The sequence below is a fragment of the Perkinsus marinus genome (assembly GCF_000006405.1).
Source record: "Perkinsus marinus ATCC 50983 genomic scaffold scf_1104296970664, whole genome shotgun sequence".
Taxonomy (NCBI): domain Eukaryota; phylum Perkinsozoa; order Perkinsida; family Perkinsidae; genus Perkinsus; species Perkinsus marinus.
The window spans coordinates 419,121-439,397 of NW_003202385.1; the positions used below are offsets into that span (position 1 = coordinate 419,121).

The window sequence follows — 20,277 nt, forward strand, 5'->3', positions numbered from 1 at the left end:
AAAATATCTCAACTCCCTCGGAAGTTTGGCAGCATTCGAGTCGGCGAAACTTTTTACAAACTTGAAAAGTACATTCTCGCTCGCCCTAAAATAAGACGTCCTTGTAGAAGGTCAGGCTTACTAAGCCTAATGCAGTAAAGGTAGCCATCAAATTGACTGGATGCGTGTATTAAAGATACCACCCTGGATAAAGGCACCGTTCATATTGCTATGGCATGTACTAGCTCTGTATCTTACGAGCTTAACCTAAAGATTCCTTTCCAGTTACCCAACCGAATTGGATACCGGGTCGGAAGGTGTTTTGATTTATCAATGACGTTGATAGGACCAGCCTTGGTAAAGAGTATCTTTCCAACGTGTGTAGGCTTATGTGAACCTCTAGATACTATTGGCATTCTCCCTGTATGGATTTTGTACCTACACCTACTTTGCTGTCATCATTTATTACTACAACACAGCATGGGTTTGGCTAGGCGCCACGGCCGTTGGCATCTTCCTCCTACTCAACATGATATACAATTACGCACAGGTAGTCGGATTCTCCCGTTATTCTATCAGAAACTGCACCCTAGGCGGTCCGAACCTCCCCTGGAGTACCCCCTGTATGCGACCCTGAAGCTCCATCGGGGGATGATGATGGTAGCAGGACACCCCACGTAGCGAGGCGATCCCTCATGTCTTCTCAGACATTGAGGAGCTTGCTTTAAGGAGCGCGTTGCAATTACGGTTGGCGAAGAACGGGATTGCTTATCAAGGCTTCGCCGATAGTGACAACTCTGGTAGGCTCAAGAATTGCTGGGAAGGCAAATCACGATGAGCAATTGGAGAAGAGTGGGCTTGTGTAATCGATTACTTGAATTTGGATGAAAAACTCTGGTTGAATTCGGAAGATTTCAGCACGGTGTGGATCAAAGCATGTGGGAATTCATCACTCCATCGTTCACACTTGTTCACCTGGCTCGGTTGGGCAGGCGTGATTCGAATCTTTCAGGATGCTGTCAATGGTTAGTTGGGGGTTTACCTCAACACGTGGTGTTTTCAGATGATGATACTACCGGCCCTCCCCCTTCTTCCTCTTCCTCATCGGCAGCGAGTCCCTTCCCACTGTGCCGGAAGTGCAATAGGTAGTCGAGGGTAGGGGGTATACAACGCATAGGATGCCTTTCCTCTAAAGCCATCTCGTGATGGAGATCTGCCATCTCTAAGACTCTCTTAGAATAGGCGTTTACGCCAGGTGGACACTTTAAAGTATTAGCGTTGGAGCGTTCATGGATGCACAGTGGTGGATCGATTGACTGATTTCGTGGCTCGTGGTAAATTTCTCAGGTACAAGCCTCCACGAGCACACCACTGTTCAGTATGTAAAGTATGTGTGTTGAAGATGGACCATCACTGCCCATGGCTCAATAATTGTGTTGGGCACCGAAACTACAAGTACCAAAGCCGAGGACGGGTTCAGTGTCGTGTAATGAATTCAATAGCGACGTTGCGTATTCGGCCAGAGTTTTGTTCCCGAATTCGTAATTATTTACCCGCTAAACATTGAGTTTAATCGCCGATGATCTACAGTCTTCCTCTGAGGCAACCTCAGCGGTTGAACATTAGATGGCGCTCGTGTGAGGCCTTCCTGAGCATCTTCCTGTTGCTACCTAAGGTACTTCTATCTCTTCCTACTGTACCTAGAGCTATGCTGTCTATTTGTGATCCTCATATTCTTCAACCCCTTCTATACGGTGATGTTCCCAGCACGAGGGGCTCCTCGATGGGACGTGTCCATCGGCTACAAACAAGTGATAATTTCGTGGCGCGCGACATATTATTAGGCTCTTTCAGGCAGTAGCGATGTCATTTGTCATCTGCCTAGCGATGGTCATTGCCGTTGGCATCCTTCTTGGCTTCCACACATATCTAGTACTCACGAATCAGACCACGATAGACTTCCAGTCCAACGCATATGAGGCTAGAGTGGCTAAACAGCAGGGGCGACTTTTCATGTAGTGCTCAGGACAGTGTCGTCGTCGATGGTTGTGATTGATTTGATTTTCATTACCAGAAATCCTTTCGATTTGGGACGGGCCAGGAATTTCCATCAAGTTTTTGGAGACTGCGCGTTCTGTTCATTCCGATGGATGATACCGTGGGCCAATTCGAAGGTGAGCCGTCACGCGCCACGAAATTATGATGGTCCGTCATTTTCAGCCGGCCCCTAATTGTGATGGTTACATCTGGCCGACTATTGGCGCTCGAGGACATCCTCGAGGTAGTGACGGAGGTAGTTGGAGCAGTGTCCGTCGCCACAAAGGCCCTGCTTCCCGTAACCCTGCAGAGTGAGCGTACCGTTCCATATGACACAGTTTGCAATGAAGGCATGTTGAGTGTGTAGACCAGCTCCTTAGGGGGGCAATGGTTATTCTTAGTAGTGGTAGTAATGACCAGCCCTCCGCACCTCCCCAGCGTTGATTTGAAGGAGGAACTCGTTGATGGCCATCGTGAGGTGATAAAGTAAGTCAATTACAGGAGAGGACAGCGGGCTGAAGAGCTTCTTAGCAAGAGCTCTCGGTGGAATCTGGCAACATTGTTATTACAGAAACGTGGCTGGCTACCAGGTCCACTACAGAGGCGGTCATCGAGACAGCGGAGACCGTAGGCAGTGGCAGCCCATTCTCTTGTCTATCCTCTGCAGACAGCAGTAGCGGCTATCATGTGAGGTTGATACTCAAAACGGGCGCTTCGAGATTCATTCAGATCATCGAAAAGCGTTTGAGCGAAGCGGTGTTGGCGATGCTTGAACTTGTTGAACGTGATCAAGGCGGAGAAGAGCCCTCGGAAGAAATACGCAAGGTAAGGCCTAGTCGCGGTCGTTGAGGAATTGTAAGATTGCAATATTTTGTTAATAGGTTATTATAGAACGTCTGCGTAGTGTCGTCGCTGATCTCCTGTCGGGAGCTAGATTGTCCACTGAGAGAAGTTCGGCATGCAGGCATCTCGTATCTGCACTAAACTTGGTAGTTAGAGTCTTCGAGTACCCCAAGGAGGAGCGGGAGGCCGCCATAAAGGAGGTGAATGGGAGCTTTTTATCGGATGACATTTGACGAGATTGCCGGCTTTTCACAGGCTCTGTTAGCTCTCCGAGGTGTGGTAGCATCCTGTCCACTCACGCAGCATTCGCCTGATAGAATGACGGCTGAGGCTCAGGACAGTGTCTTGGCGGCTGCAGGGATAGTCTATGTGGGACTAGCACTGTAGACATTCTCTGGATATCCGAATTGGATAATTCTCCTCAGCAGATACCAGAACTGTAAGGAGCCATGTACGGCAAACCGCTCGAGAGCTCAGGATGGCCTGGGATTCCTGCATCGTTCGAGTGATGTTCGGGAGGAATTCGAAGGGTAGGGGTTGAGCCATCGGCTATGGTTAGCATTGATTTAGGTACATTACACACCTCTACAGGGAAGTTCATTTTCCTCACGCTGACAGCACTGAGTGGCCTGAGGCTACCGGTCTTGTACGGTTAGTGAGGCGACTGAATGATATGGTGTGGGCAGCTGAGGTCACTGATAGTGATGCGGTGGGTACTGAATTGATAGTCGAGGACATAGAGTGGGCGTCTCAGGCAAACTTTGTCCATCCTGTAGTGTGTCTACCGGCCAGTAAGGTGGTGATAGCCCCTGTTAGCGAGTGTTTGGAGGGCATCAGAAAAGGCGGAGCGATGCTACTTGATTTTAATGTCACTAAAGTTGAGCATGATGTTATTTATACTATGTGGTTTTCATCAGATGTAGGTTATATTTATGCATACCATTCCCTTCGTACATCCTCTCTCAGGATGGATCTGTAAGGTGGCAAATTGACTACACTTACGACCACTTTCTCGACCTTTCCCGTCGTTTGGCGAAAGCCAACCCAAAGTGTCCGCCTTTGCCGGCCACGAGGTATTCCCTCATCACTACCATACTCAGCCATCACGATGACATTGATGATCAACTAACCAGCGACCTCGGTCATTGGGTACTGCCACCGGGCTCCTCCACTACTTTATTGTGTTTTATCAGGTGAAGAACATCGTGGAGTCGGAGGGGGGCCCTATTATCGAACAGGCCTTCGGGTTGGGAGCAGCCCTGAGGAGACCCATCGAGAGAGGCAATTCAGAACTTGAAGACCATCGAAGTTGATTAATACTAACATGCAGCATGTCAGGATTGGTCTTCCTTGATGTTGGGTTATCTATAGGGGTATATAAGCGAAACAATTTCAACCTCTGCAGAAACGAGGCGGTCGTGAATAGAATTATGCTAAGCTGTCCGAACAACCTAAACGAGGCAGACCCCCTCCTCCTCTTGGGTTGAAGAAATGATGCCGATTGAAAGTAGTCAATGAACCGAGAAAGGGAAGACGACCAAAAGTGAAGAGGCTCGGTGAAGCAGAGAAATGTGACAAATTGGTGTGGCGTGCTAGAGTCTACCCACGGTCGCCACTACTACGTACAGCGTATGGAGGGGATGGGATGGCGTGCCTCGCCGGGATGGCGAACCTATTACTTGCCAGAGTTTGTACCGAGAAGGAAGAAGGCTGTTGGGGATCGGGTATCGAAGAGGACAATGGACAGAGGCAATGATCCAAGGGATGTGTTCGACCCTGGAGTCCCCCGTGGACTATGCTGACCATTGATTGTTTATGATAGTCTTACTTGCGTTATTCAGTGCAATAGGTCTACGATGAAACTCCGATAGAGAATCAACTTCGATGACCTGTCGATGTGAACGCGGTTCTCTGGCCCCTGCTGTTCAAATCAAACCATAACTATGGTGCAGCCTCCAAATCAGGATGGCGAATGTTTTCTAAGCACCATCGCCAAACCGATAGCATTACGAAGGACTATCAACTCGAGTCGGTGGTTGCAAACGGCACTGCTATCAAGCATGCGTCTTAGACATCCTTCTTGCTGTCTTGTGGGCGGCGGCGACTAGATCGCCTGGGCTGGGGAGGCTTATCCCGTTGGGCCTCCTCTACGATCGATTGGCCCACAAGGGACTCCACAGTAGCAACAGTGTTCAACCAAAACTTGTTCAGATTGAAGCCTCTAGTTGAATTGAGCACATAGTCTGTAGTGAGCAGCCAAGTATGCATGATAATAAAAATGGACGATGAAATGATGATGACAGCATGAGTGTCATGGTTGGCGAGGGGTGCTACGTACCCGAACGGCATGAAAAGTAGAAAAGCCCACGTACCCCCGTGGACAATCCAGGACAGAGTCGGCGGCACTGGAGTACTCAGATACATCATAGAGTCGCCTGCGCAGCCCCGACAGACAGTAAGGTCAGCTTGAACAGACAGTCGCACGTGGGAGGGTATATCCTTGATGGCCGCGAGGTTACGTAGAAAGCATGAGTACACTGCGGGGACCGACAACGGCCGGGCTATGGTGTCAGATTTCTTTAGCAACCCCATAGCCTCTAGCGCTTCGACTTGATCTTCCCCTCGACCGCCCGTTAGTTCAATAAGATGTATTGCGTAGCTGAGGAGGAGCAGTCGGTAGAGATCCAAGTGCTCTGCCATGCCCTCGCCAGTCAAGATGACGGTGATATCGATCGAGCGTCCTGCAGCGTGGGCAGTGAGGGTCCGCAGAGCCCACCAACGGGAAAAGCTGGCAGTGGTGTAGAAGCCGAATAGGAGGCCCAAGATGATCGAGAAGACGCTCCAGAGCTTGTCGAGGGAGGCCAGATGTAGGATGACGTCCTCCATGAAAGGGGCATGGGCGAGCATGCTGAGGCCCAATACGTACAGGAGAGTAGGGACGACGAAGGCCAGTGCAGAGACGCTGGTGGAACCGACCGCCGCGGCAGAGAAGGGGTAGGGCAGAAGACTCATCGCGGAAAAATGCTTCGAGACGTATACTCTTCCGAATTGACCGGAGACCAAGACAATTACAATAGTGAAAATGTGACAATGAAGATGCAATCATTCCCTGGCGCGTGATGACCTTGCCGCAAGAGAATTCATTCGCTCTTCTGAGGTTATTGTTCGAGGGACTGTCTTAGCGTCGTCAGCCTCTACCAGGCCCCTTCCTAGTGGGCCTATACGACGGTAGCTCTCCTCCTCCTCCTCCACCGTCCCAGAAGCCTCTACTTGCTCGGTTCACAGTGTCACCCTTGTGTGGTCGAGGCCTGACATTGCTAAGCTGTTCAAAACACAATAGGACGATAGCTACCCGTGGGTCTCCTCTCTCCGACGCTCTGCCTCCTTCTCCTGCCACTCATGACTAGCCTTGATTCGGGTGGCATCGGCCTCTAATCTGTCGAGATAGGCCAGACGTTCCTTCGGAGGATTCAGATGTTCAGCAGGACCTAATAAGACGTGATAAAGGGACTCAACAAGAACCAAACACGGACCACTCCCTTCTTCCACTGGCGTCCTCCCCGAAGCCGTCTCCTTATTAGTGATGTAGTGGTAAACCACATACCCCACAACAGCGCATAGGATGATAGCCACCGGAGACACCGGTGGCAACAGCCAACTGTTCTCAGTGGGCCGGGACGGCGCTGAAGCAACAGAAGATGACGTTGATGATGCTTAGCGACTACCCTCAATGGCTTCAGTAGCATCCTCTGGTGGTATTCCTTCCTCGATGAGCTGAGATTGAGAGAGTAAACTGAGATCGCGGTCACACCCTACCTCCGTGGGGAGGCACCGTATACTATGCATTCCACTCAGTGCAAGCCGCCTTTGGTCTTTGCTCTCTGGCGGCAATGGTAGGGCCGGTAAAATCTCTACAAGAGTGATAGCAGCCAATCGCATACAATCTGGTCTACCTCGGCCTCTCTTCTCTGTTATGAGGGAGTCCACTGGTACACACTCAACTGCTGCAGAAGAGGGGTAGTGAAGGCAGAAGCCAGGAGGACACAGGTGTTGGAGTTCGCCTATCGCAGAGTACATCTACCGGAAGGTCTAGGTGCTACAGAAGACATCTCACCTCCAGAAGCGGGAGTGATCTCCCTACCGAGGCAGCCAACAAGGACTGAACTCCACGTTAGGAAGAGTCTCATTAGGGATGAATCAAAAGGAAAAGCTCCGACTCGATCCCCTCACATAGCTGGAAGGATCCTAAGTTGCCACCGACGTTCGACGCGACTACCCGGTCTCAGATTGACACACTCCGCACACGACCCTCTCTTTGCAAGAAAGTCGGCTTCATTGCAGCATTCCACTTAATTGAAATCCTCACGTGATTTGCCTCCCCGCAGCTCCATCGTTCCAGGCTTGAAGAGCATCTTCATCTCCTCCAGTGTTAGACTACGACCATCGTCCTTCTGTAAAGCAGCCGCATCGCTCGCGTCGAAGGCCATGTTAGTGAGGCGACTCTTGCCTGCTTGAAGACTCATGATACGTTGATCAATCGAGTCACGCACAACGAAGCGGTAGATTCTAACAGTGTGCTGTTGGCCGAGACGATGGACTCTCATCATAGCCTGCTCTTCTACGGCCGGATTCCACCACAGGTCTAGCAAGTACAGGGTCCTTCCTGCGGTCAGGTTGAGCCCGACGCCGCCGGCTCGCAAAGATACCAACAACACCTTCCCTTGTGTCGTGCTGTCTCCATCGTCCTCAGGCTCCGACACTTCCACCTCCCCACAGGCATCCAAAGCGTCCGCCAGGACTGGTCGGATTTCGCTCTTGGTCGTCTTGTGGTTAAACCAGGCAACATTGCTCTGCCGCTCGTTCTGGTTTTGTTTGCCAGTGATAAGCCGGTAAGGGACTTGGTTAAGATCCAGCATGTGCGATATCATCCAGAGGTAAGATGTCCACTGGGAGAAGACCACCACGTTCCAACCTCTTCTCACATCCCTCTTTACGTATCGCAGCAGCTTCATCATTTTAGAACTCAAACGGAATTTATATTTAACCGCATCGTCTTCCGGAGGTTTCTCATCGGCATCATCCTGGAACTGACTGTTCGCATTGACCATCGCCTGTGTTGGAATGACTTGGAGGGAGTCTATGGATACCGGCTTCCGGCACACAGGGCAGGTTCCTGCCCGTCTGATGCACGCGTTTGCACAGGGTTGGCACATCGTATGGCCACACACTGTCAACACAGGCTGCTTCTTTACGTTGCTGCTGCTGAGTGCCTCGAGGCAGATGACGCACTCTGGAAGGGACTCAGACACCTTCATGTCGTCAATGACCTTTTTCAAGTAGTCCTTCCTGTGGGGCGAGGTATCTCTAGGGTCACCCATGAACCTATCGTAGAGCTCATCGAGGTTAGCTGCCATGCTAGAGCCATCTCCTGGACGCGCGTTATCTTCGTCTTCGGTCGGCACCCTACCCATGACCTACCCAGAAGAGGGACTTTCCAACAATTAGTGAAAGATGTCGAAGGTGCAGTACGGTAATGGAAGAGGAGTATCGGCAATCGAATGTGCTGCGAATGAACGACCCACAAGAGGCAACCTCACCTTAGCGAGCTTGGATGGTATACAGAGGATAGGATGACAGAGTGCTTGGCGGAGTCGTAGGATAAGATTGAGTATCTGACGACCCATCAAGCGTGCCGCCTACGGTTGCTACTGCGGCCTGCCACCTTCATTCTGTGCAGATTCTCCGAATGCTCAATGAAGCTGTTGAACTCAAGATGGCTTCGCCAGAAAAGATAGGTGTACAGCCTCTCCTCATCGGCATCTAGGGGGATTTCTAACGTGCGCACCATCTGAGAAGACGACCACATCCATTCGTTCACCTAGCGGCTTCCATGACTAGCAGCCACGGAGTGACCACCACTGTGAGTGGTCTGACCTTATCTGGCATCTGCACCAAGGGTTGGCCATTGGAATCTTTGGTTTCCTTGGTTCTTCTTATCATGATACGGGACAACATATTATGCAGAGCAGCTCGACCCGCTTGATCCCCTTCCTTCACAGGGTCCACTATATGCCGCTTGTAGAAGGCGAACGACGACCACGGCTCGACGTGGAGGAACTGACAAGGGCAGGGCATCATGAAGAGTGCTCTTCGTGATGTGAGCATGGCGGCTACTTGTATGATTGGGAAAAGGTCCTCCAAAGTATTCTGGACAGGAGTACCTAGAGGGCCTCAGTCATCCAATAGATGGTACGAGATTAAGCTTACCCGATAGACACCAGAGACGATCCCCATGGAGACAAGTCCGCACCACTCGAGAGATCGCCGTAACTCGTGACTTTATCAAGTGACACTCATCCAATACTATACGCCGCCACCGAATGTGCTGGAAAGAGTTTAGTTCAGGAGGAAGGGAACAGGTCTGCCCACTTTCATGATGTCCGGTCCATCCCGTGTGACGACGCCGTAGGTGGTCATCACGAGGCCGGCCCTCTCTGCTACTGCGACTAGCTCCTCAGGACTGCGTATCCTATCGTTTCCGTAGTATTGGAAAGGCTTACCTGCGTGTGATAATGCTCGGGCTGAGATGGATGACAGTTCCATTGAATGAAATGCATTCTATCGTAGAACGGCCGAGCATTCTTTTGATGAGAAAATATTAGCAGTATCGTCCTGTTACGCAGCTCTTTGAATGTCGACTCGCCACTGACGATTCACTGCTACTGATTCCGCTCATCTCAAAATCAACTTCCAAGTAACTTGTATTCAGCATTCAGCCAAGAGAACAGTTTCTCTTTCACTCATTGACTGTCGGGTTATTTTTTGGTTGAAAATCCCCGAGAGCCCCAGATCATCTCTCATAAACCTCCTCAGGAGTAGTCTACTCCGATTAGCACATCACTAGCATCTGTTAGACTGGACCCCTCAAAGCCTCTCCAGCCTACCAAATGTCTCCACATCGCCCATATGCTCGACTGCCTCGTTCTGCCATTGGTTTAGTAGTGAGAGAGGTACGACGATGAGAGTAGCTTTGGTACTCAGTCGACAATGACTCACAGCTCCCTGAAAAGAATGCTATCATGCCCAGTTGGCCCGAACTCCACACCGCCATTTACGCACGTTCATATCATAAGATTACCAAGACCATGAAAGTTGCCTACCTTCCCCGATGTCTTGGGTTGAAGACTCACACCCCGATCTAGCAGCCATCGGTCTGTCGCGATGAGAGACAGAGCCATGATAGTCTTCCCCAGACCCATTTCATCCGCAAGAATTCCTCCCAGACAGTCTGGCGCGGCACCAGGGAATTCTACTGAGGCTTCAGCCCTCGATGCATGTAGATACAGCCTGATATTGGATGAGATCTAGATGCAAAGGCGGAGCCCCTACTTGGTGCTGGGGTCCAGGGTAGGGAACTCTGCCCAAGAGGGATGTAGAGCGACCTCTTGCTTATCGACAACAGCACAATGATGAGCATCTACGACGGGCCGCATCCAAGACGTAGCAGAGAGCTCCAGCCTACCGATAGGATCAGTGTAGAGCTCGATGGCTTCTTCAGGGAGGCCACCACATTCAGCGGGCCATTCTCTCTTCATCATCCATCCTAGAGCCTGGACCTACGATGGGCCGCTTCAATAAAGATATCTCCCCGCCACCCTACTTGGTAAGGCTTGAGGTCACACGCCATGACGCCTGGCGGAGGGTACATTTGAGGTAGGTCCAAACGCGCAAGATACTCAATGGACCCATCACGAGCCTTGAGGACCTGCAGTGGCACAACGGAAAAAATAGGACAATCTTTCATCATGAAAACGGGATTCTTAAACTCCAAAAATCCCTCTGAGACTTGGAGGTGTGCAATCCGGAAGACACCCTCGCCTCCGAGGAACCCAAGTTGGGCCGCTTGTTGGACCGCCCAACGTCCCCCAAAGAGGAACCCCCTCTTGCGTGTGGTAACCGGCGATTACCTCCTGCATTTGAGCAGACATCTCCCCCTCTGTCTCTTCGACCTCCTCGCTCTCGGTACCATCAGCTGCAGGCGATGGCAGGGACTCCGTATCGGGAGATGATACAGCCTTAGCGTCGGTTATGTTCCAACTAGCCTGACACCAGTGGCCATCAATACGACCTCCCAGAGACTCCGTCATTACCGCTCGCGTAGGCTTCAGTCCAAGGCATTCCTCATCCGTGACAAGGGACCACCAGCAGTCTCTAAGCTTATCAAATACTCCCTCTTGGTCGGCCGCGACTTCAAAAAATCGTGCCAGATGTCTCTTGTCGGCAGTAGCCTTCAAGCCACGACTGTCCACCATGACCGTCAGCGTGACGGGTATGTTATCCCCCATCCTCACAGGACCACCAATGACCCCAGCGTATCCCGCCAGCTTCCCTACTCGAACAGTCACTGACAATCCCAGATCGAGCATCACTAGCGGAGACAGAACCTGCGCTATCGAGCCGGGTAGGTTACCGACTTCATTGCTCGGAGGGCTCAACTGTGGTTGACTGAGCCGTGCTATTGCCGTCCCTCGGAGTACTCTGTCTCCGAGGTTGGCTGCCTTCTTTCTACCACCGGTTCGACGGAACCCTTTCGGCTCTTTGAAAGTACAAGTCAAATTCAGTATCCTGCCGGGCTTCATCCGATTCTCCTCAGTCGACATCGGCCGCGTGCACATACAGAAAGTGTTGATCTCCCCCAAGACAGTTCCCGTACTTCTATGCTTTGCTACTAGGTCCTCTTCAGAGTCCCCACTCGAGTTCGGACTACGTGAATCGTATGATGGGTCCATCATCCATCGCATCAGATCTATCCCTCTCCGTTCGCTACTAGACGAATCATCCCGGCGTCGCTCAATCGACTCTTTCCGTCTAGGATTCGGTTCCGATAGTCGCCTGATGCTTTCCGAGCCGCTGTGCCGCGTCCGCATCACATATTCAGCCACTTTCTCAGAATCAATCTGATCAACAACTATCCATGTACTACACGAACCACAGGACAGCAGCACGACAATCTCGAAGGAATCTAGCCCTTGTAGGCCCCCACAATAAGATCCTCATATCATTGGGAGCCGAGTCCTACCTGGGCGAAGTAAAGATCAACAGCCTTCTCCAGGTTCCCTTTCGCAGCGATGAGCAAGTCTTGTAGCCTCTCTTCGGTGGGAGTACTACCAACTAGAGCCCTGAACATCACTAGAGTCTCTGAGTCTACACCTCCCGCCACACGCTGCCGCTTGGTAGGAGGCTGAGCTGATGACGAAGAAGATGAAGAGGAGGAGCTCATGAGCTGATCAACTAACGTGTTGTGACACCATAGAACCGTGAGAATCTCCGCAGGCAGTTATCAGCTAGACGCCCATCTTACACGGAAACCTGTCCTGTCGTTAGCGCTTTCGAAAAAGTACCATGAACTCAAACATCGTGAGTGCCCCCACCATAAGCGATCCTTGCACTATGTTGGCTCCTTGACCTCTGAGAGTACGATACCGTATAGACTGCACCAGAGCGGTCCCCAACCCACCAAGGACGCCTAAGGCCAGGCAGCTGGATCTTTCTACGAGAGAGAGGTATACTACATCCACCAGCGAACCATTTGGCCCATCTCTTGTAGCGTTCCCTTTTGGCAAAGCCCATACGAGGGGTCGATCCAGCTCGGCCAAACGCTGCCTCTTCCTTCTCCCACATACCTTCCGGCAGCTTATAGCCCGCTGATTGCTCATAGAACGGCATGAAAATATGACTGCTGGCGGCATGCACACCGTATTGATAAAACGGATGATACGAGTCAGCTCGGCAGGTTCTATCATTATTTTGAAGGCTCAAGCCGTTCTATTAGTTTCACAAGCAACGACGTGATACACAGGCTAAGAGCGATGATTACGTGCCCTGTGTAAACACGTGGATAATACTCTGAGCGGATTCCACCAGCTGACAGAGAAAAACGGTGCGCCTGTAAATTGTTCATCTCAGATGAATCATCTGACATTGAGAACTGTTTTAGAATGTCCACAACATCAGAGACACTCACAATCGCATGACACAACTAACGCAATAGTATGAAGATACCGAAACAAAAGTAGTAGCTTGGTCTGAATCGAACAGATGTAGCCTCAAACATGGTAGAATACGAGGAATAAAGAACGCAGGACGCATCCGTCCAGCTGATTAAGAACGAGGTGGTGGTGTCCTCCTGATCGTCACAAATAGATGAAGAACCAGCCCGTGGAGTTACAAACAGTTCGGTTCCAATTCATCAATCTGCTGCAGAAAAAGGTCTCGTACGGACCTGATTCGTATCCAGTGAGCGAGAACCCTGTGGCATAGCGGCCCCACTTTAGACACCCCGGAACACGTATCTTCAGCTCAACCATTGTAGTATCACTTAGAGAGAGGTACCACCAGGACGGCCAGACCCGACTCGAGCCGTGGACGGTTCTGGGCGGATCCTCCCCGACGAGGGGGAGTCCTCGTTAGGGCGTCTCCCAAGTTCACAGATTCTACCAGAACAGAACACAGTTATTTTCACACAGAAGCTTATAACAAGAAGCTGATAAACCAGACAGATACCTCGGACAGAAGCTTATAGCCGAATCGCAGTGGTAATATGTAATACTCTCACAGCCTCTATGGCAAGCTGTCCTAGTGGCATGCATAGAATAGAGGTTCATACGAAGAATGCCGATTTCAGTGAGATGATATGCGTCTGGACCGCATCATCCCTTCCCAGTTACATGATGGCTGAGTACTGAACTCATCTCCAAAGGATATTTCCAGAGACAGGCTATTATGGCAATTGAGTTTATTGTCGTACCAAAGAACCAACGGCAAGGATGGTCCCCATGAACATAGCACTCGGACCAGCATACTTTAAACAACCTCTCAATGTACCCGTCTGGACAGCATAACCAGCGATGCCCGCAGAGGCTCCTATGAGACCTGAGACGAAGCCGACCGAGCGATCCCAAAACACGCACACAACATCCGGCGACGTTACTATTACCTCCTTGCATAAACATCATCGTCATCTGTCGCGCATAGAAGCCCACCTTACTAGGCTGATGGATCTGATACTGCTGTTGTTGGTAGCTCATGAGGATAGTAAACGGTAACTGGAGGAGATGAGGCAACGCCACCTACCACACCGGTTTACTCGGTAAATATGAACAAAGAAATGAAACACTCAATTATCCCGTATTATCGTATTTCACATGATGATGATATGATATTTCTGGTACCAGTCTTGATTCTGAAATACTCAGGAATCAATCGGCTTGTTGGGTGCAGTCGTCTCTGCAGCGATCATATCGCGCAATATCCTCATATCACTGGTTACTTCCGGCAGAGCGTCTTCGATCTCACCTTGACGCCGTGGTATGGCCATAACTCTACCGACGTCCTCATCCATACACCAATGCTCAACTAGAGCCTCCTTCTCACCCGGAGGGGCTAGCAGGAATGCATTCACCATCCTGCTCAGCTTGCCTAGGTCACAGTACTCCTCATAAGCTTGTCTGTCTAAACACCCTTCCTCAAGGGGATCCTCATCCACCATACGACCTAGTAGGATCTCCTCAACTTCCCTTGCACTACGATTCCCAGTATCCAACCTCACTGCAGCTTGCAGCAGCTCTTCTTCGCAGCGATGATCGTTGACAGTTACCCCAGCCTGGAATGGAGTCAGTGTGATGGTATGCAGTGCATCCGAGCCTAAGATATCCTTCTCTGTGCGTGCATCGTCTTCCCGACGGATCCCAGTAACAGTCCCCCTGGGCACGACGTCGATAAAGGAGCAAGAGCGCAATGGAGGGTGCAAGTCGTCAAATCTGGAGAGAGTCGCAACATCATAGACATCATCAAAAGTACGTCCAGTCGCCCCTGCAGCCTCTTCCCGCTGAATACCAAGACCACCATCTGGAAGATAATCAAACCACGGCGGGTTGTGGCCGGGAGCCTGAACTAGGTGTATGTTCGCTGCCCTCTTGAAAGTGTGTAAAGGTAGAGTCCACCATTCAATATGACTATCCATAGGATCATCACAAAGAGGCTTATGATGCACAAACGCATCCACATCACAGTCGGCGTTACTCCAAGGCCTAGGCAGAGCCCCTACAGGAGAATACAGACCTAGGAAGAGATTCACAGCATGCTGCTTCTCCTGATCTGATACATTATTAGCATAATGGCGATGTAGTGATATGAGAAGATCCCTACTGCGGGCTGCCAAGCCAGGCCAATCGGAATCAGGACGGTCTTGATAAGAAGGTAAGCGGGTCAGTCGTTGATTGCTGCCGTTGAAGGCCGCGGGTTGCTGATCCCTTTGAAAGGAGCGAGTTAAACCAATAATATATGCATACTTCTTATGAGCCTCACTACCAGCATATTGCCACGCCAATTGATCTCCCATTTCCTCATAAATACGAGTAAGCTCTCTCATCATCATCAGTGGTGGCGGCTCTCCCGCCTCAGGTAGTCCTATAAAGCCTTGTTCCCTCAACTGAAAGCACAGTACTGCATACCCCAGGTGGTATTGGAAGACGTTGGTCCGATCAAGGCAGTCCACACAGCTACCCCTCGCCACGCCACTTTGGAACCTTCTAACCCCTTCGCCCTTGGTGTCCAGACAGAGCCATCCTGTAGACAAGGCCAACCACTCTGATAATATTCCTAGATGATCAACCAAGTCTTGCCGAACGCCTCTCTTGAGCCTAGCCTGACCAGCCAAGTATTTACTATAGGCCTTCAGATCGAAGACTATGTATCGTATCTTCAGTGGTGGTGGGAGGTCAGCGTTCAAGGCAGTGACCGTACGCTGATAGCGAGAACCCAGCATAAACTCCTGTTCATTCTCAACAGTGGACAGCGAGCGTGGCGGACGCCCCTCAAAAGGACTTTTCTTCTCTTCTACCTCCTCCTCCTCCTCTTCTTCCCCCTTCCTCTCAGCATGCCGCATCAAATTGACCACCAGTATTGGGCCGCCATACCTCCCAAAGAGCCCCGAGAAGTGCCTTTTTGAAGCCGTATTATTCCGATCAGTCCTGTGAAAGCGTATTGGAGGCTTAGGCTTCATCAGGCCCAACTGGTTCTGGTCCTGCATCCAAAATACAGGCACACTACCGCGAACTTGAACAAAGCTACTCAGAGGGTGACGACCTATCCCTCCAGTAGAGAGATCAATAAGCATCTGCTCTGTCTCAACCTCATTAGCCGCATCACCATCAGCGTTAATGCCTCGCTTCCTGTACCGAGTCCCTGCATAGAAGCGAGACCGCCGACCTATGAGGATTATGCTCAGTACTCGAGATAGAGAAGATATTTCGCGCGCCGCAAAATACCCGTAGATGATGGGTACATACCATTGCTGAACTCGCCAGTCAGAATGATTACGGAAACCTTCGCTGTGCGTCCAGTTCCACACAAAACGGGACAGAGAAGATTCCGCGATATTAGCCTGGGCACTGCGTGAGATATCGTATGTATGACAAAAGTAGTAGCCTCTACCCGCCTGCATATCCTGGATCCAATCGATAAGCCTACGCTCATCCTTAGCCAGCTGACGTTGATGTAGTATAGAACCCGTATTAGTACTACTACTACTACCCCCACCACCAATAGAATACTGCTGCTGCTGCTGGTTGTTGTTGTTGTCATGGTTGTTACTACTACTCTTCAATGGTATCAATATAGTCTTCTCAGTACTCCACACCTAAACACACTATATACTACTTTCTCGATACTAGAGAGGTGCTGCTTACTTGGTGACAGCCTCGACCACCGATCCACCCCACTGGTCGGGCCTCCGAGACAACCACTAGATAGTATCCTTGAAGAAGTTGGATTAACCCCACCACTGCCTGAACATATCTTAGGTCGAAGTCCACAAGATACAGAATAGGTCCATATGAGGCCCACCCGTATGTCACTAGCAAGTCGTTTGTCCGACGAGGTCCTTATATCGGTATCAGTAGCATATACAAGGGGCCTCGAGCTGACATGTGCAGCCTGCCTCGCAATACACAGGTACTCCGCCTTCTCCTCCTCCTTGTCCTCGTATCTTAACTACTTCGTATAACGATCGTCTAGGGGATAGAGACTACCTCCTTAGACCTCTCACATACACCAACTCACTCGACTGATACACATCAATTTTATCAAAGTCGCCAAAGCCCTGTGCAGCTCTCAAGGGTCTTAAAGGGTGGGACTTCCCAGGCATGGGACCATCATCACTATACAGGAATATCAAGTTCACATAGATTAGAATCTACCCACTAGATGTGTAATTTAAGGGAACACATCTATTCACTAGATGTGTAATCTAAGGGAACACATCTATTCACTAGATGTGTAATCTAAGGGAACACATCTATTCACTAGATGTGTAATCTAAGGGAACACATCTACTCACTAGATGTGTAATCTAAGGGAACACATCTATTCACTAGATGTGTAATCTAAGGGAACACATCTACTCACTAGATGTGTAATCTAAGGGAACACATCTATTCACTAGATGTGTAATCTAAGGGAACACATCTATTCACTAGATGTGTAATCTAAGGGAACACATCTACTCACTAGATGTGTAATCTAAGGGAACACATCTATTCACTAGATGTGTAATCTAAGGGAACACATCTACTCACTAGATGTGTAATCTAAGGGAACACATCTATTCACTAGATGTGTAATCTAAGGGAACACATCTACTCACTAGATGTGTAATCTAAGGGAACACATCTAGTCACTAGATGTGTAATCTAAGGGAACACATCTAGTCACTAGATGTGTAATCTAAGGGAACACATCTAGTCACTAGACATGTCTCTTCGATTACACATCTTGACATACAGCCTTCCACTGAACTCAACAACAACGTGGGGTAGGAGCAGAAACATAACAACATGTTAGTAAGGACGAGGTCCCTTTTTCTTACCGTATTTAGGCTTCAACGTCGGCTTCCCAATCACTTGGTCGGACATCTCACGCTCGAAGTCTTCAACCTCCCACTGCTCCGCCTTGTCAGAGTCGGGTTTGTTGCCTTCGAAAGGATTCCCGACGAAAGGATTAGACTTCCTGCACACAGAAGAATATCTTTAGGTCGACTGTGTAAGATACGGAATAGGTCCGCTTCTTACCCAACCCCATACATCTCTCTCAGCGTAGACAACGATGGTATTGCTTCCTAAAACACATACCTCTCCCTCTCCACATCTCCTACACACGTCCTTACATCATTATCATCATTCAGTAACTCCTTCAATGATGCTGCCACTCTACTCTTCTTCAACGGAGCAGCGGAGTACTTAGACTCTAAGCAAGGTACAAATCTTATTCCGATTGACCTCGACATTACTACTACAACTACCATCAAAAGCTATTGCCTCGGCCATCTCAGTAGCACCCTCCACCGCATCCTCCCCTAGTAGTGTTTCATCATCATCAACTCCGAAGAGTTCTTCTTCCTCGACCTCATCCTCGTCTATGATAGGATCGAGCATCTCAGCAGCCTCAAGTGCCGCTGCTGTATGACGTCGTTGTTGCCTTCGAGATACTCCCATAGCCTCCATCCCCTCCCATCGACGATACTTCGATGCGTGTAGTTTACCCACTAACGATGCACGCTCCTGTTCGACCTACACAACCACGAAATAGAGCCGTCATCAATCATGATAGAAAAGCCGGTTGTGCCCTCCTACCTCCAAGCGTCTAGGCATCTTCATAAGACTCTTTATCTCCTCCTCCTCCCTACCAGCATCCTTATATGCCTGCTTCAGCTTACCAAATCGGAAACCACGCACTCTCGACAGGATTCGCCGTAGATGGAGCTCCTGAGGACCGCCCTACAAGGTACTACTATTATCGAGATCTTACCCTCAGCTCAGCCTCCCTCTGTCTAGCATAGGCAAGGCCGTTGGGATAAAGGGGGTTAGGTCGTCGATTACTACCGAACGCTGGCACTACAGCGGAGTTCCAAGCCATAGCCATCTCAATCTACGAGGACGACTTAGGCGTACCGAGGGATGATGGGTTACCTCTGTTGCTCTCCAACTCTCCTCCTATCACGGAACTCTTCTCCGTCTGAAATGGGTATGCATGAGATCGATGACCAAACAGACCGATAAGATAGGGCAGAGGGGCGTATAGTAGACTACTACAGGGGTTTATACATTTCTGATAAAAAAGCAACCACACTTTTGTCAATTTTCGGCAAACAATATTGACATCCACGATGATGCTGTTTCAACTAAGACGCTATATTATTCAGCCCAAGCCGTCCTCTCAACTAGCACTAGACTTCCAAGGACGACCATTTACACAGCATAATTTCCATCAGTGAAAACAGCAGCAGACTAGTTCCTATAAATACTACTGTTTGAAGGCCATCCTTCTGTCCATACCAGTGTTCATCAACTGTAGCTGCCGCGCTACGAACTGCATAACAGGATGGTCATCTCTGAGGGCGGCGGCTTCCCGAAACTTAGTACTATTAGAAGCTCACCTGTAGGTGTCGTTGCCACGGCTCCATTGATTACCCTCTACGAAGCAGTCTTGGAAACGCAGGTCCGGGTACTTCCGTAAGAGGAATTTGACAAGTTTTGGGTATGGATTTTTGATTTTACGAGTCTGAAGGGGGAAGAGGAGAAGACAGAAAATTGCTAAATGTGTCGATGTAAGAGTTCAGCATTTATGAGTGTAATTATATAATATACAGTTATCTATGATATCAGTATGAGCTAGTAATATCTATGAGATGAGTTATCTCTAAAATATACTTCCTAATTTTAACGCGATAATATGACTATGATATCAAAGTAACGTGATGGTAATTTTGCAAGGTTCTTTATTTCTACTACTGAGTTTGATAATACAACCGATCATCACTGATCCACTCATGCACCTGCATTGAGTTCGAGTACACGCTATCAGGGGGAAGGACGGGGATGCTGTACCAAAAGGACCAGCAGCGTATTCGTGATAGACTCTCGTCGGGTATGGAGAATCTCCTTTCCATAGAACTGTAAGTTACCTGGAAGTTGATGTTGAGATTCTCCATAGGAGGGACTCGTTCAGCGCTCTGCATCCAAGCTGGTCGTCGAGTGAGCCTAGGAGGAAGAGGAGTATGATTCCGGAAGATCCTTTCCTTGTCTTACATGCCGGCCTCGGCAAGGCGGCGTATCCTGCCGACTATATCGAGCTTGTATCCTCGGTAGAAGTTGGTACCATAGGGATGGATGTGTCCATAAGTCATGGGAGAAGGAAGAACACGAAGAATAGAATAAGACAAGTTGATATGCAACATAGTCTCCGCTGGGAGTCGAACCCGGGTCGTTCGATGTGGCATCGGCGGTCGAGTGCTCTACCGTTCTCCCAAATTTACCAAATGCGGCGTGGTCGTTGTTAATGTATCCATAATTAATCCACCGT

The 20,277-nt window shown here is 49.7% G+C and overlaps 10 protein-coding genes across 10 annotated transcripts; 1 reads left to right on the plus strand and 9 right to left on the minus strand.

Annotated features, from left to right (window-relative positions):
* Positions 1 to 459: 459 nt before the first annotated feature.
* Pmar_PMAR017172 (zinc finger protein DHHC domain containing protein, putative) lies at positions 460 to 4,172 on the plus strand (the record flags this gene model as incomplete). The annotated part of the gene is made up of 15 exons (XM_002767549.1): positions 460 to 529; positions 687 to 779; positions 1,043 to 1,124; positions 1,327 to 1,434; positions 1,655 to 1,790; positions 1,834 to 1,994; positions 2,054 to 2,153; positions 2,200 to 2,260; positions 2,684 to 2,841; positions 2,898 to 3,059; positions 3,115 to 3,242; positions 3,288 to 3,389; positions 3,430 to 3,631; positions 3,826 to 4,008; positions 4,053 to 4,172. 15 exons carry the CDS (start codon positions 460 to 462, stop codon positions 4,170 to 4,172), a joined length of 1,866 nt encoding a protein of 621 aa, XP_002767595.1.
* Positions 4,173 to 4,926: 754 nt separating this feature from the next.
* On the minus strand, positions 4,927 to 5,871 carry Pmar_PMAR017173 (hypothetical protein; the record flags this gene model as incomplete). Its single annotated transcript, XM_002767550.1, has 1 exon — positions 4,927 to 5,871. One exon carries the CDS (start codon positions 5,869 to 5,871, stop codon positions 4,927 to 4,929), a length of 945 nt encoding a protein of 314 aa, XP_002767596.1.
* A 63-nt stretch (positions 5,872 to 5,934) lies between these two features.
* Positions 5,935 to 7,071, minus strand: Pmar_PMAR017174 (hypothetical protein). The gene is made up of 7 exons (XM_002767551.1): positions 6,974 to 7,071; positions 6,813 to 6,920; positions 6,676 to 6,770; positions 6,585 to 6,633; positions 6,393 to 6,542; positions 6,212 to 6,347; positions 5,935 to 6,167 (listed from the first exon to the last, which is right to left on the minus strand). Exons 1-7 carry the CDS (start codon positions 7,044 to 7,046, stop codon positions 6,047 to 6,049), a joined length of 732 nt encoding a protein of 243 aa, XP_002767597.1. The 5' UTR covers positions 7,047 to 7,071; the 3' UTR covers positions 5,935 to 6,046.
* Positions 7,072 to 7,208: 137 nt separating this feature from the next.
* Positions 7,209 to 9,153, minus strand: Pmar_PMAR017175 (DNA repair helicase, putative; the record flags this gene model as incomplete). Its single annotated transcript, XM_002767552.1, has 5 exons — positions 7,209 to 8,333; positions 8,457 to 8,531; positions 8,582 to 8,707; positions 8,794 to 8,976; positions 9,127 to 9,153. The coding sequence occupies 5 exons, from the start codon at positions 9,151 to 9,153 to the stop codon at positions 7,209 to 7,211; spliced, it is 1,536 nt and encodes a 511-aa protein (XP_002767598.1).
* A 102-nt stretch (positions 9,154 to 9,255) lies between these two features.
* On the minus strand, positions 9,256 to 11,519 carry Pmar_PMAR017176 (DNA repair helicase, putative; the record flags this gene model as incomplete). Its single annotated transcript, XM_002767553.1, has 8 exons — positions 9,256 to 9,419; positions 9,804 to 9,921; positions 10,020 to 10,206; positions 10,249 to 10,336; positions 10,382 to 10,475; positions 10,520 to 10,624; positions 10,827 to 10,961; positions 11,010 to 11,519. The coding sequence occupies 8 exons, from the start codon at positions 11,517 to 11,519 to the stop codon at positions 9,256 to 9,258; spliced, it is 1,401 nt and encodes a 466-aa protein (XP_002767599.1).
* A 398-nt stretch (positions 11,520 to 11,917) lies between these two features.
* On the minus strand, positions 11,918 to 12,585 carry Pmar_PMAR017177 (hypothetical protein; the record flags this gene model as incomplete). Its single annotated transcript, XM_002767554.1, has 3 exons — positions 11,918 to 11,938; positions 12,261 to 12,385; positions 12,432 to 12,585. The coding sequence occupies 3 exons, from the start codon at positions 12,583 to 12,585 to the stop codon at positions 11,918 to 11,920; spliced, it is 300 nt and encodes a 99-aa protein (XP_002767600.1).
* A 1,069-nt stretch (positions 12,586 to 13,654) lies between these two features.
* Positions 13,655 to 13,946, minus strand: Pmar_PMAR017178 (hypothetical protein; the record flags this gene model as incomplete). Its single annotated transcript, XM_002767555.1, has 2 exons — positions 13,655 to 13,791; positions 13,856 to 13,946. 2 exons carry the CDS (start codon positions 13,944 to 13,946, stop codon positions 13,655 to 13,657), a joined length of 228 nt encoding a protein of 75 aa, XP_002767601.1.
* Positions 13,947 to 14,042: 96 nt separating this feature from the next.
* On the minus strand, positions 14,043 to 17,068 carry Pmar_PMAR017179 (hypothetical protein). The gene is made up of 4 exons (XM_002767556.1): positions 16,950 to 17,068; positions 16,765 to 16,906; positions 16,608 to 16,706; positions 14,043 to 16,558 (listed from the first exon to the last, which is right to left on the minus strand). Exons 1-4 carry the CDS (start codon positions 17,063 to 17,065, stop codon positions 14,111 to 14,113), a joined length of 2,805 nt encoding a protein of 934 aa, XP_002767602.1. The 5' UTR covers positions 17,066 to 17,068; the 3' UTR covers positions 14,043 to 14,110.
* Positions 17,069 to 17,317: 249 nt separating this feature from the next.
* Pmar_PMAR017180 (hypothetical protein) lies at positions 17,318 to 18,837 on the minus strand (the record flags this gene model as incomplete). The annotated part of the gene is made up of 7 exons (XM_002767557.1): positions 17,318 to 17,337; positions 17,786 to 17,925; positions 17,988 to 18,034; positions 18,083 to 18,162; positions 18,218 to 18,485; positions 18,549 to 18,680; positions 18,724 to 18,837. 7 exons carry the CDS (start codon positions 18,835 to 18,837, stop codon positions 17,318 to 17,320), a joined length of 801 nt encoding a protein of 266 aa, XP_002767603.1.
* A 381-nt stretch (positions 18,838 to 19,218) lies between these two features.
* Positions 19,219 to 20,101, minus strand: Pmar_PMAR017181 (conserved hypothetical protein; the record flags this gene model as incomplete). Its single annotated transcript, XM_002767558.1, has 4 exons — positions 19,219 to 19,306; positions 19,352 to 19,476; positions 19,880 to 19,955; positions 20,004 to 20,101. 4 exons carry the CDS (start codon positions 20,099 to 20,101, stop codon positions 19,219 to 19,221), a joined length of 387 nt encoding a protein of 128 aa, XP_002767604.1.
* Between the last annotated feature and the right edge of the window lie 176 nt (positions 20,102 to 20,277).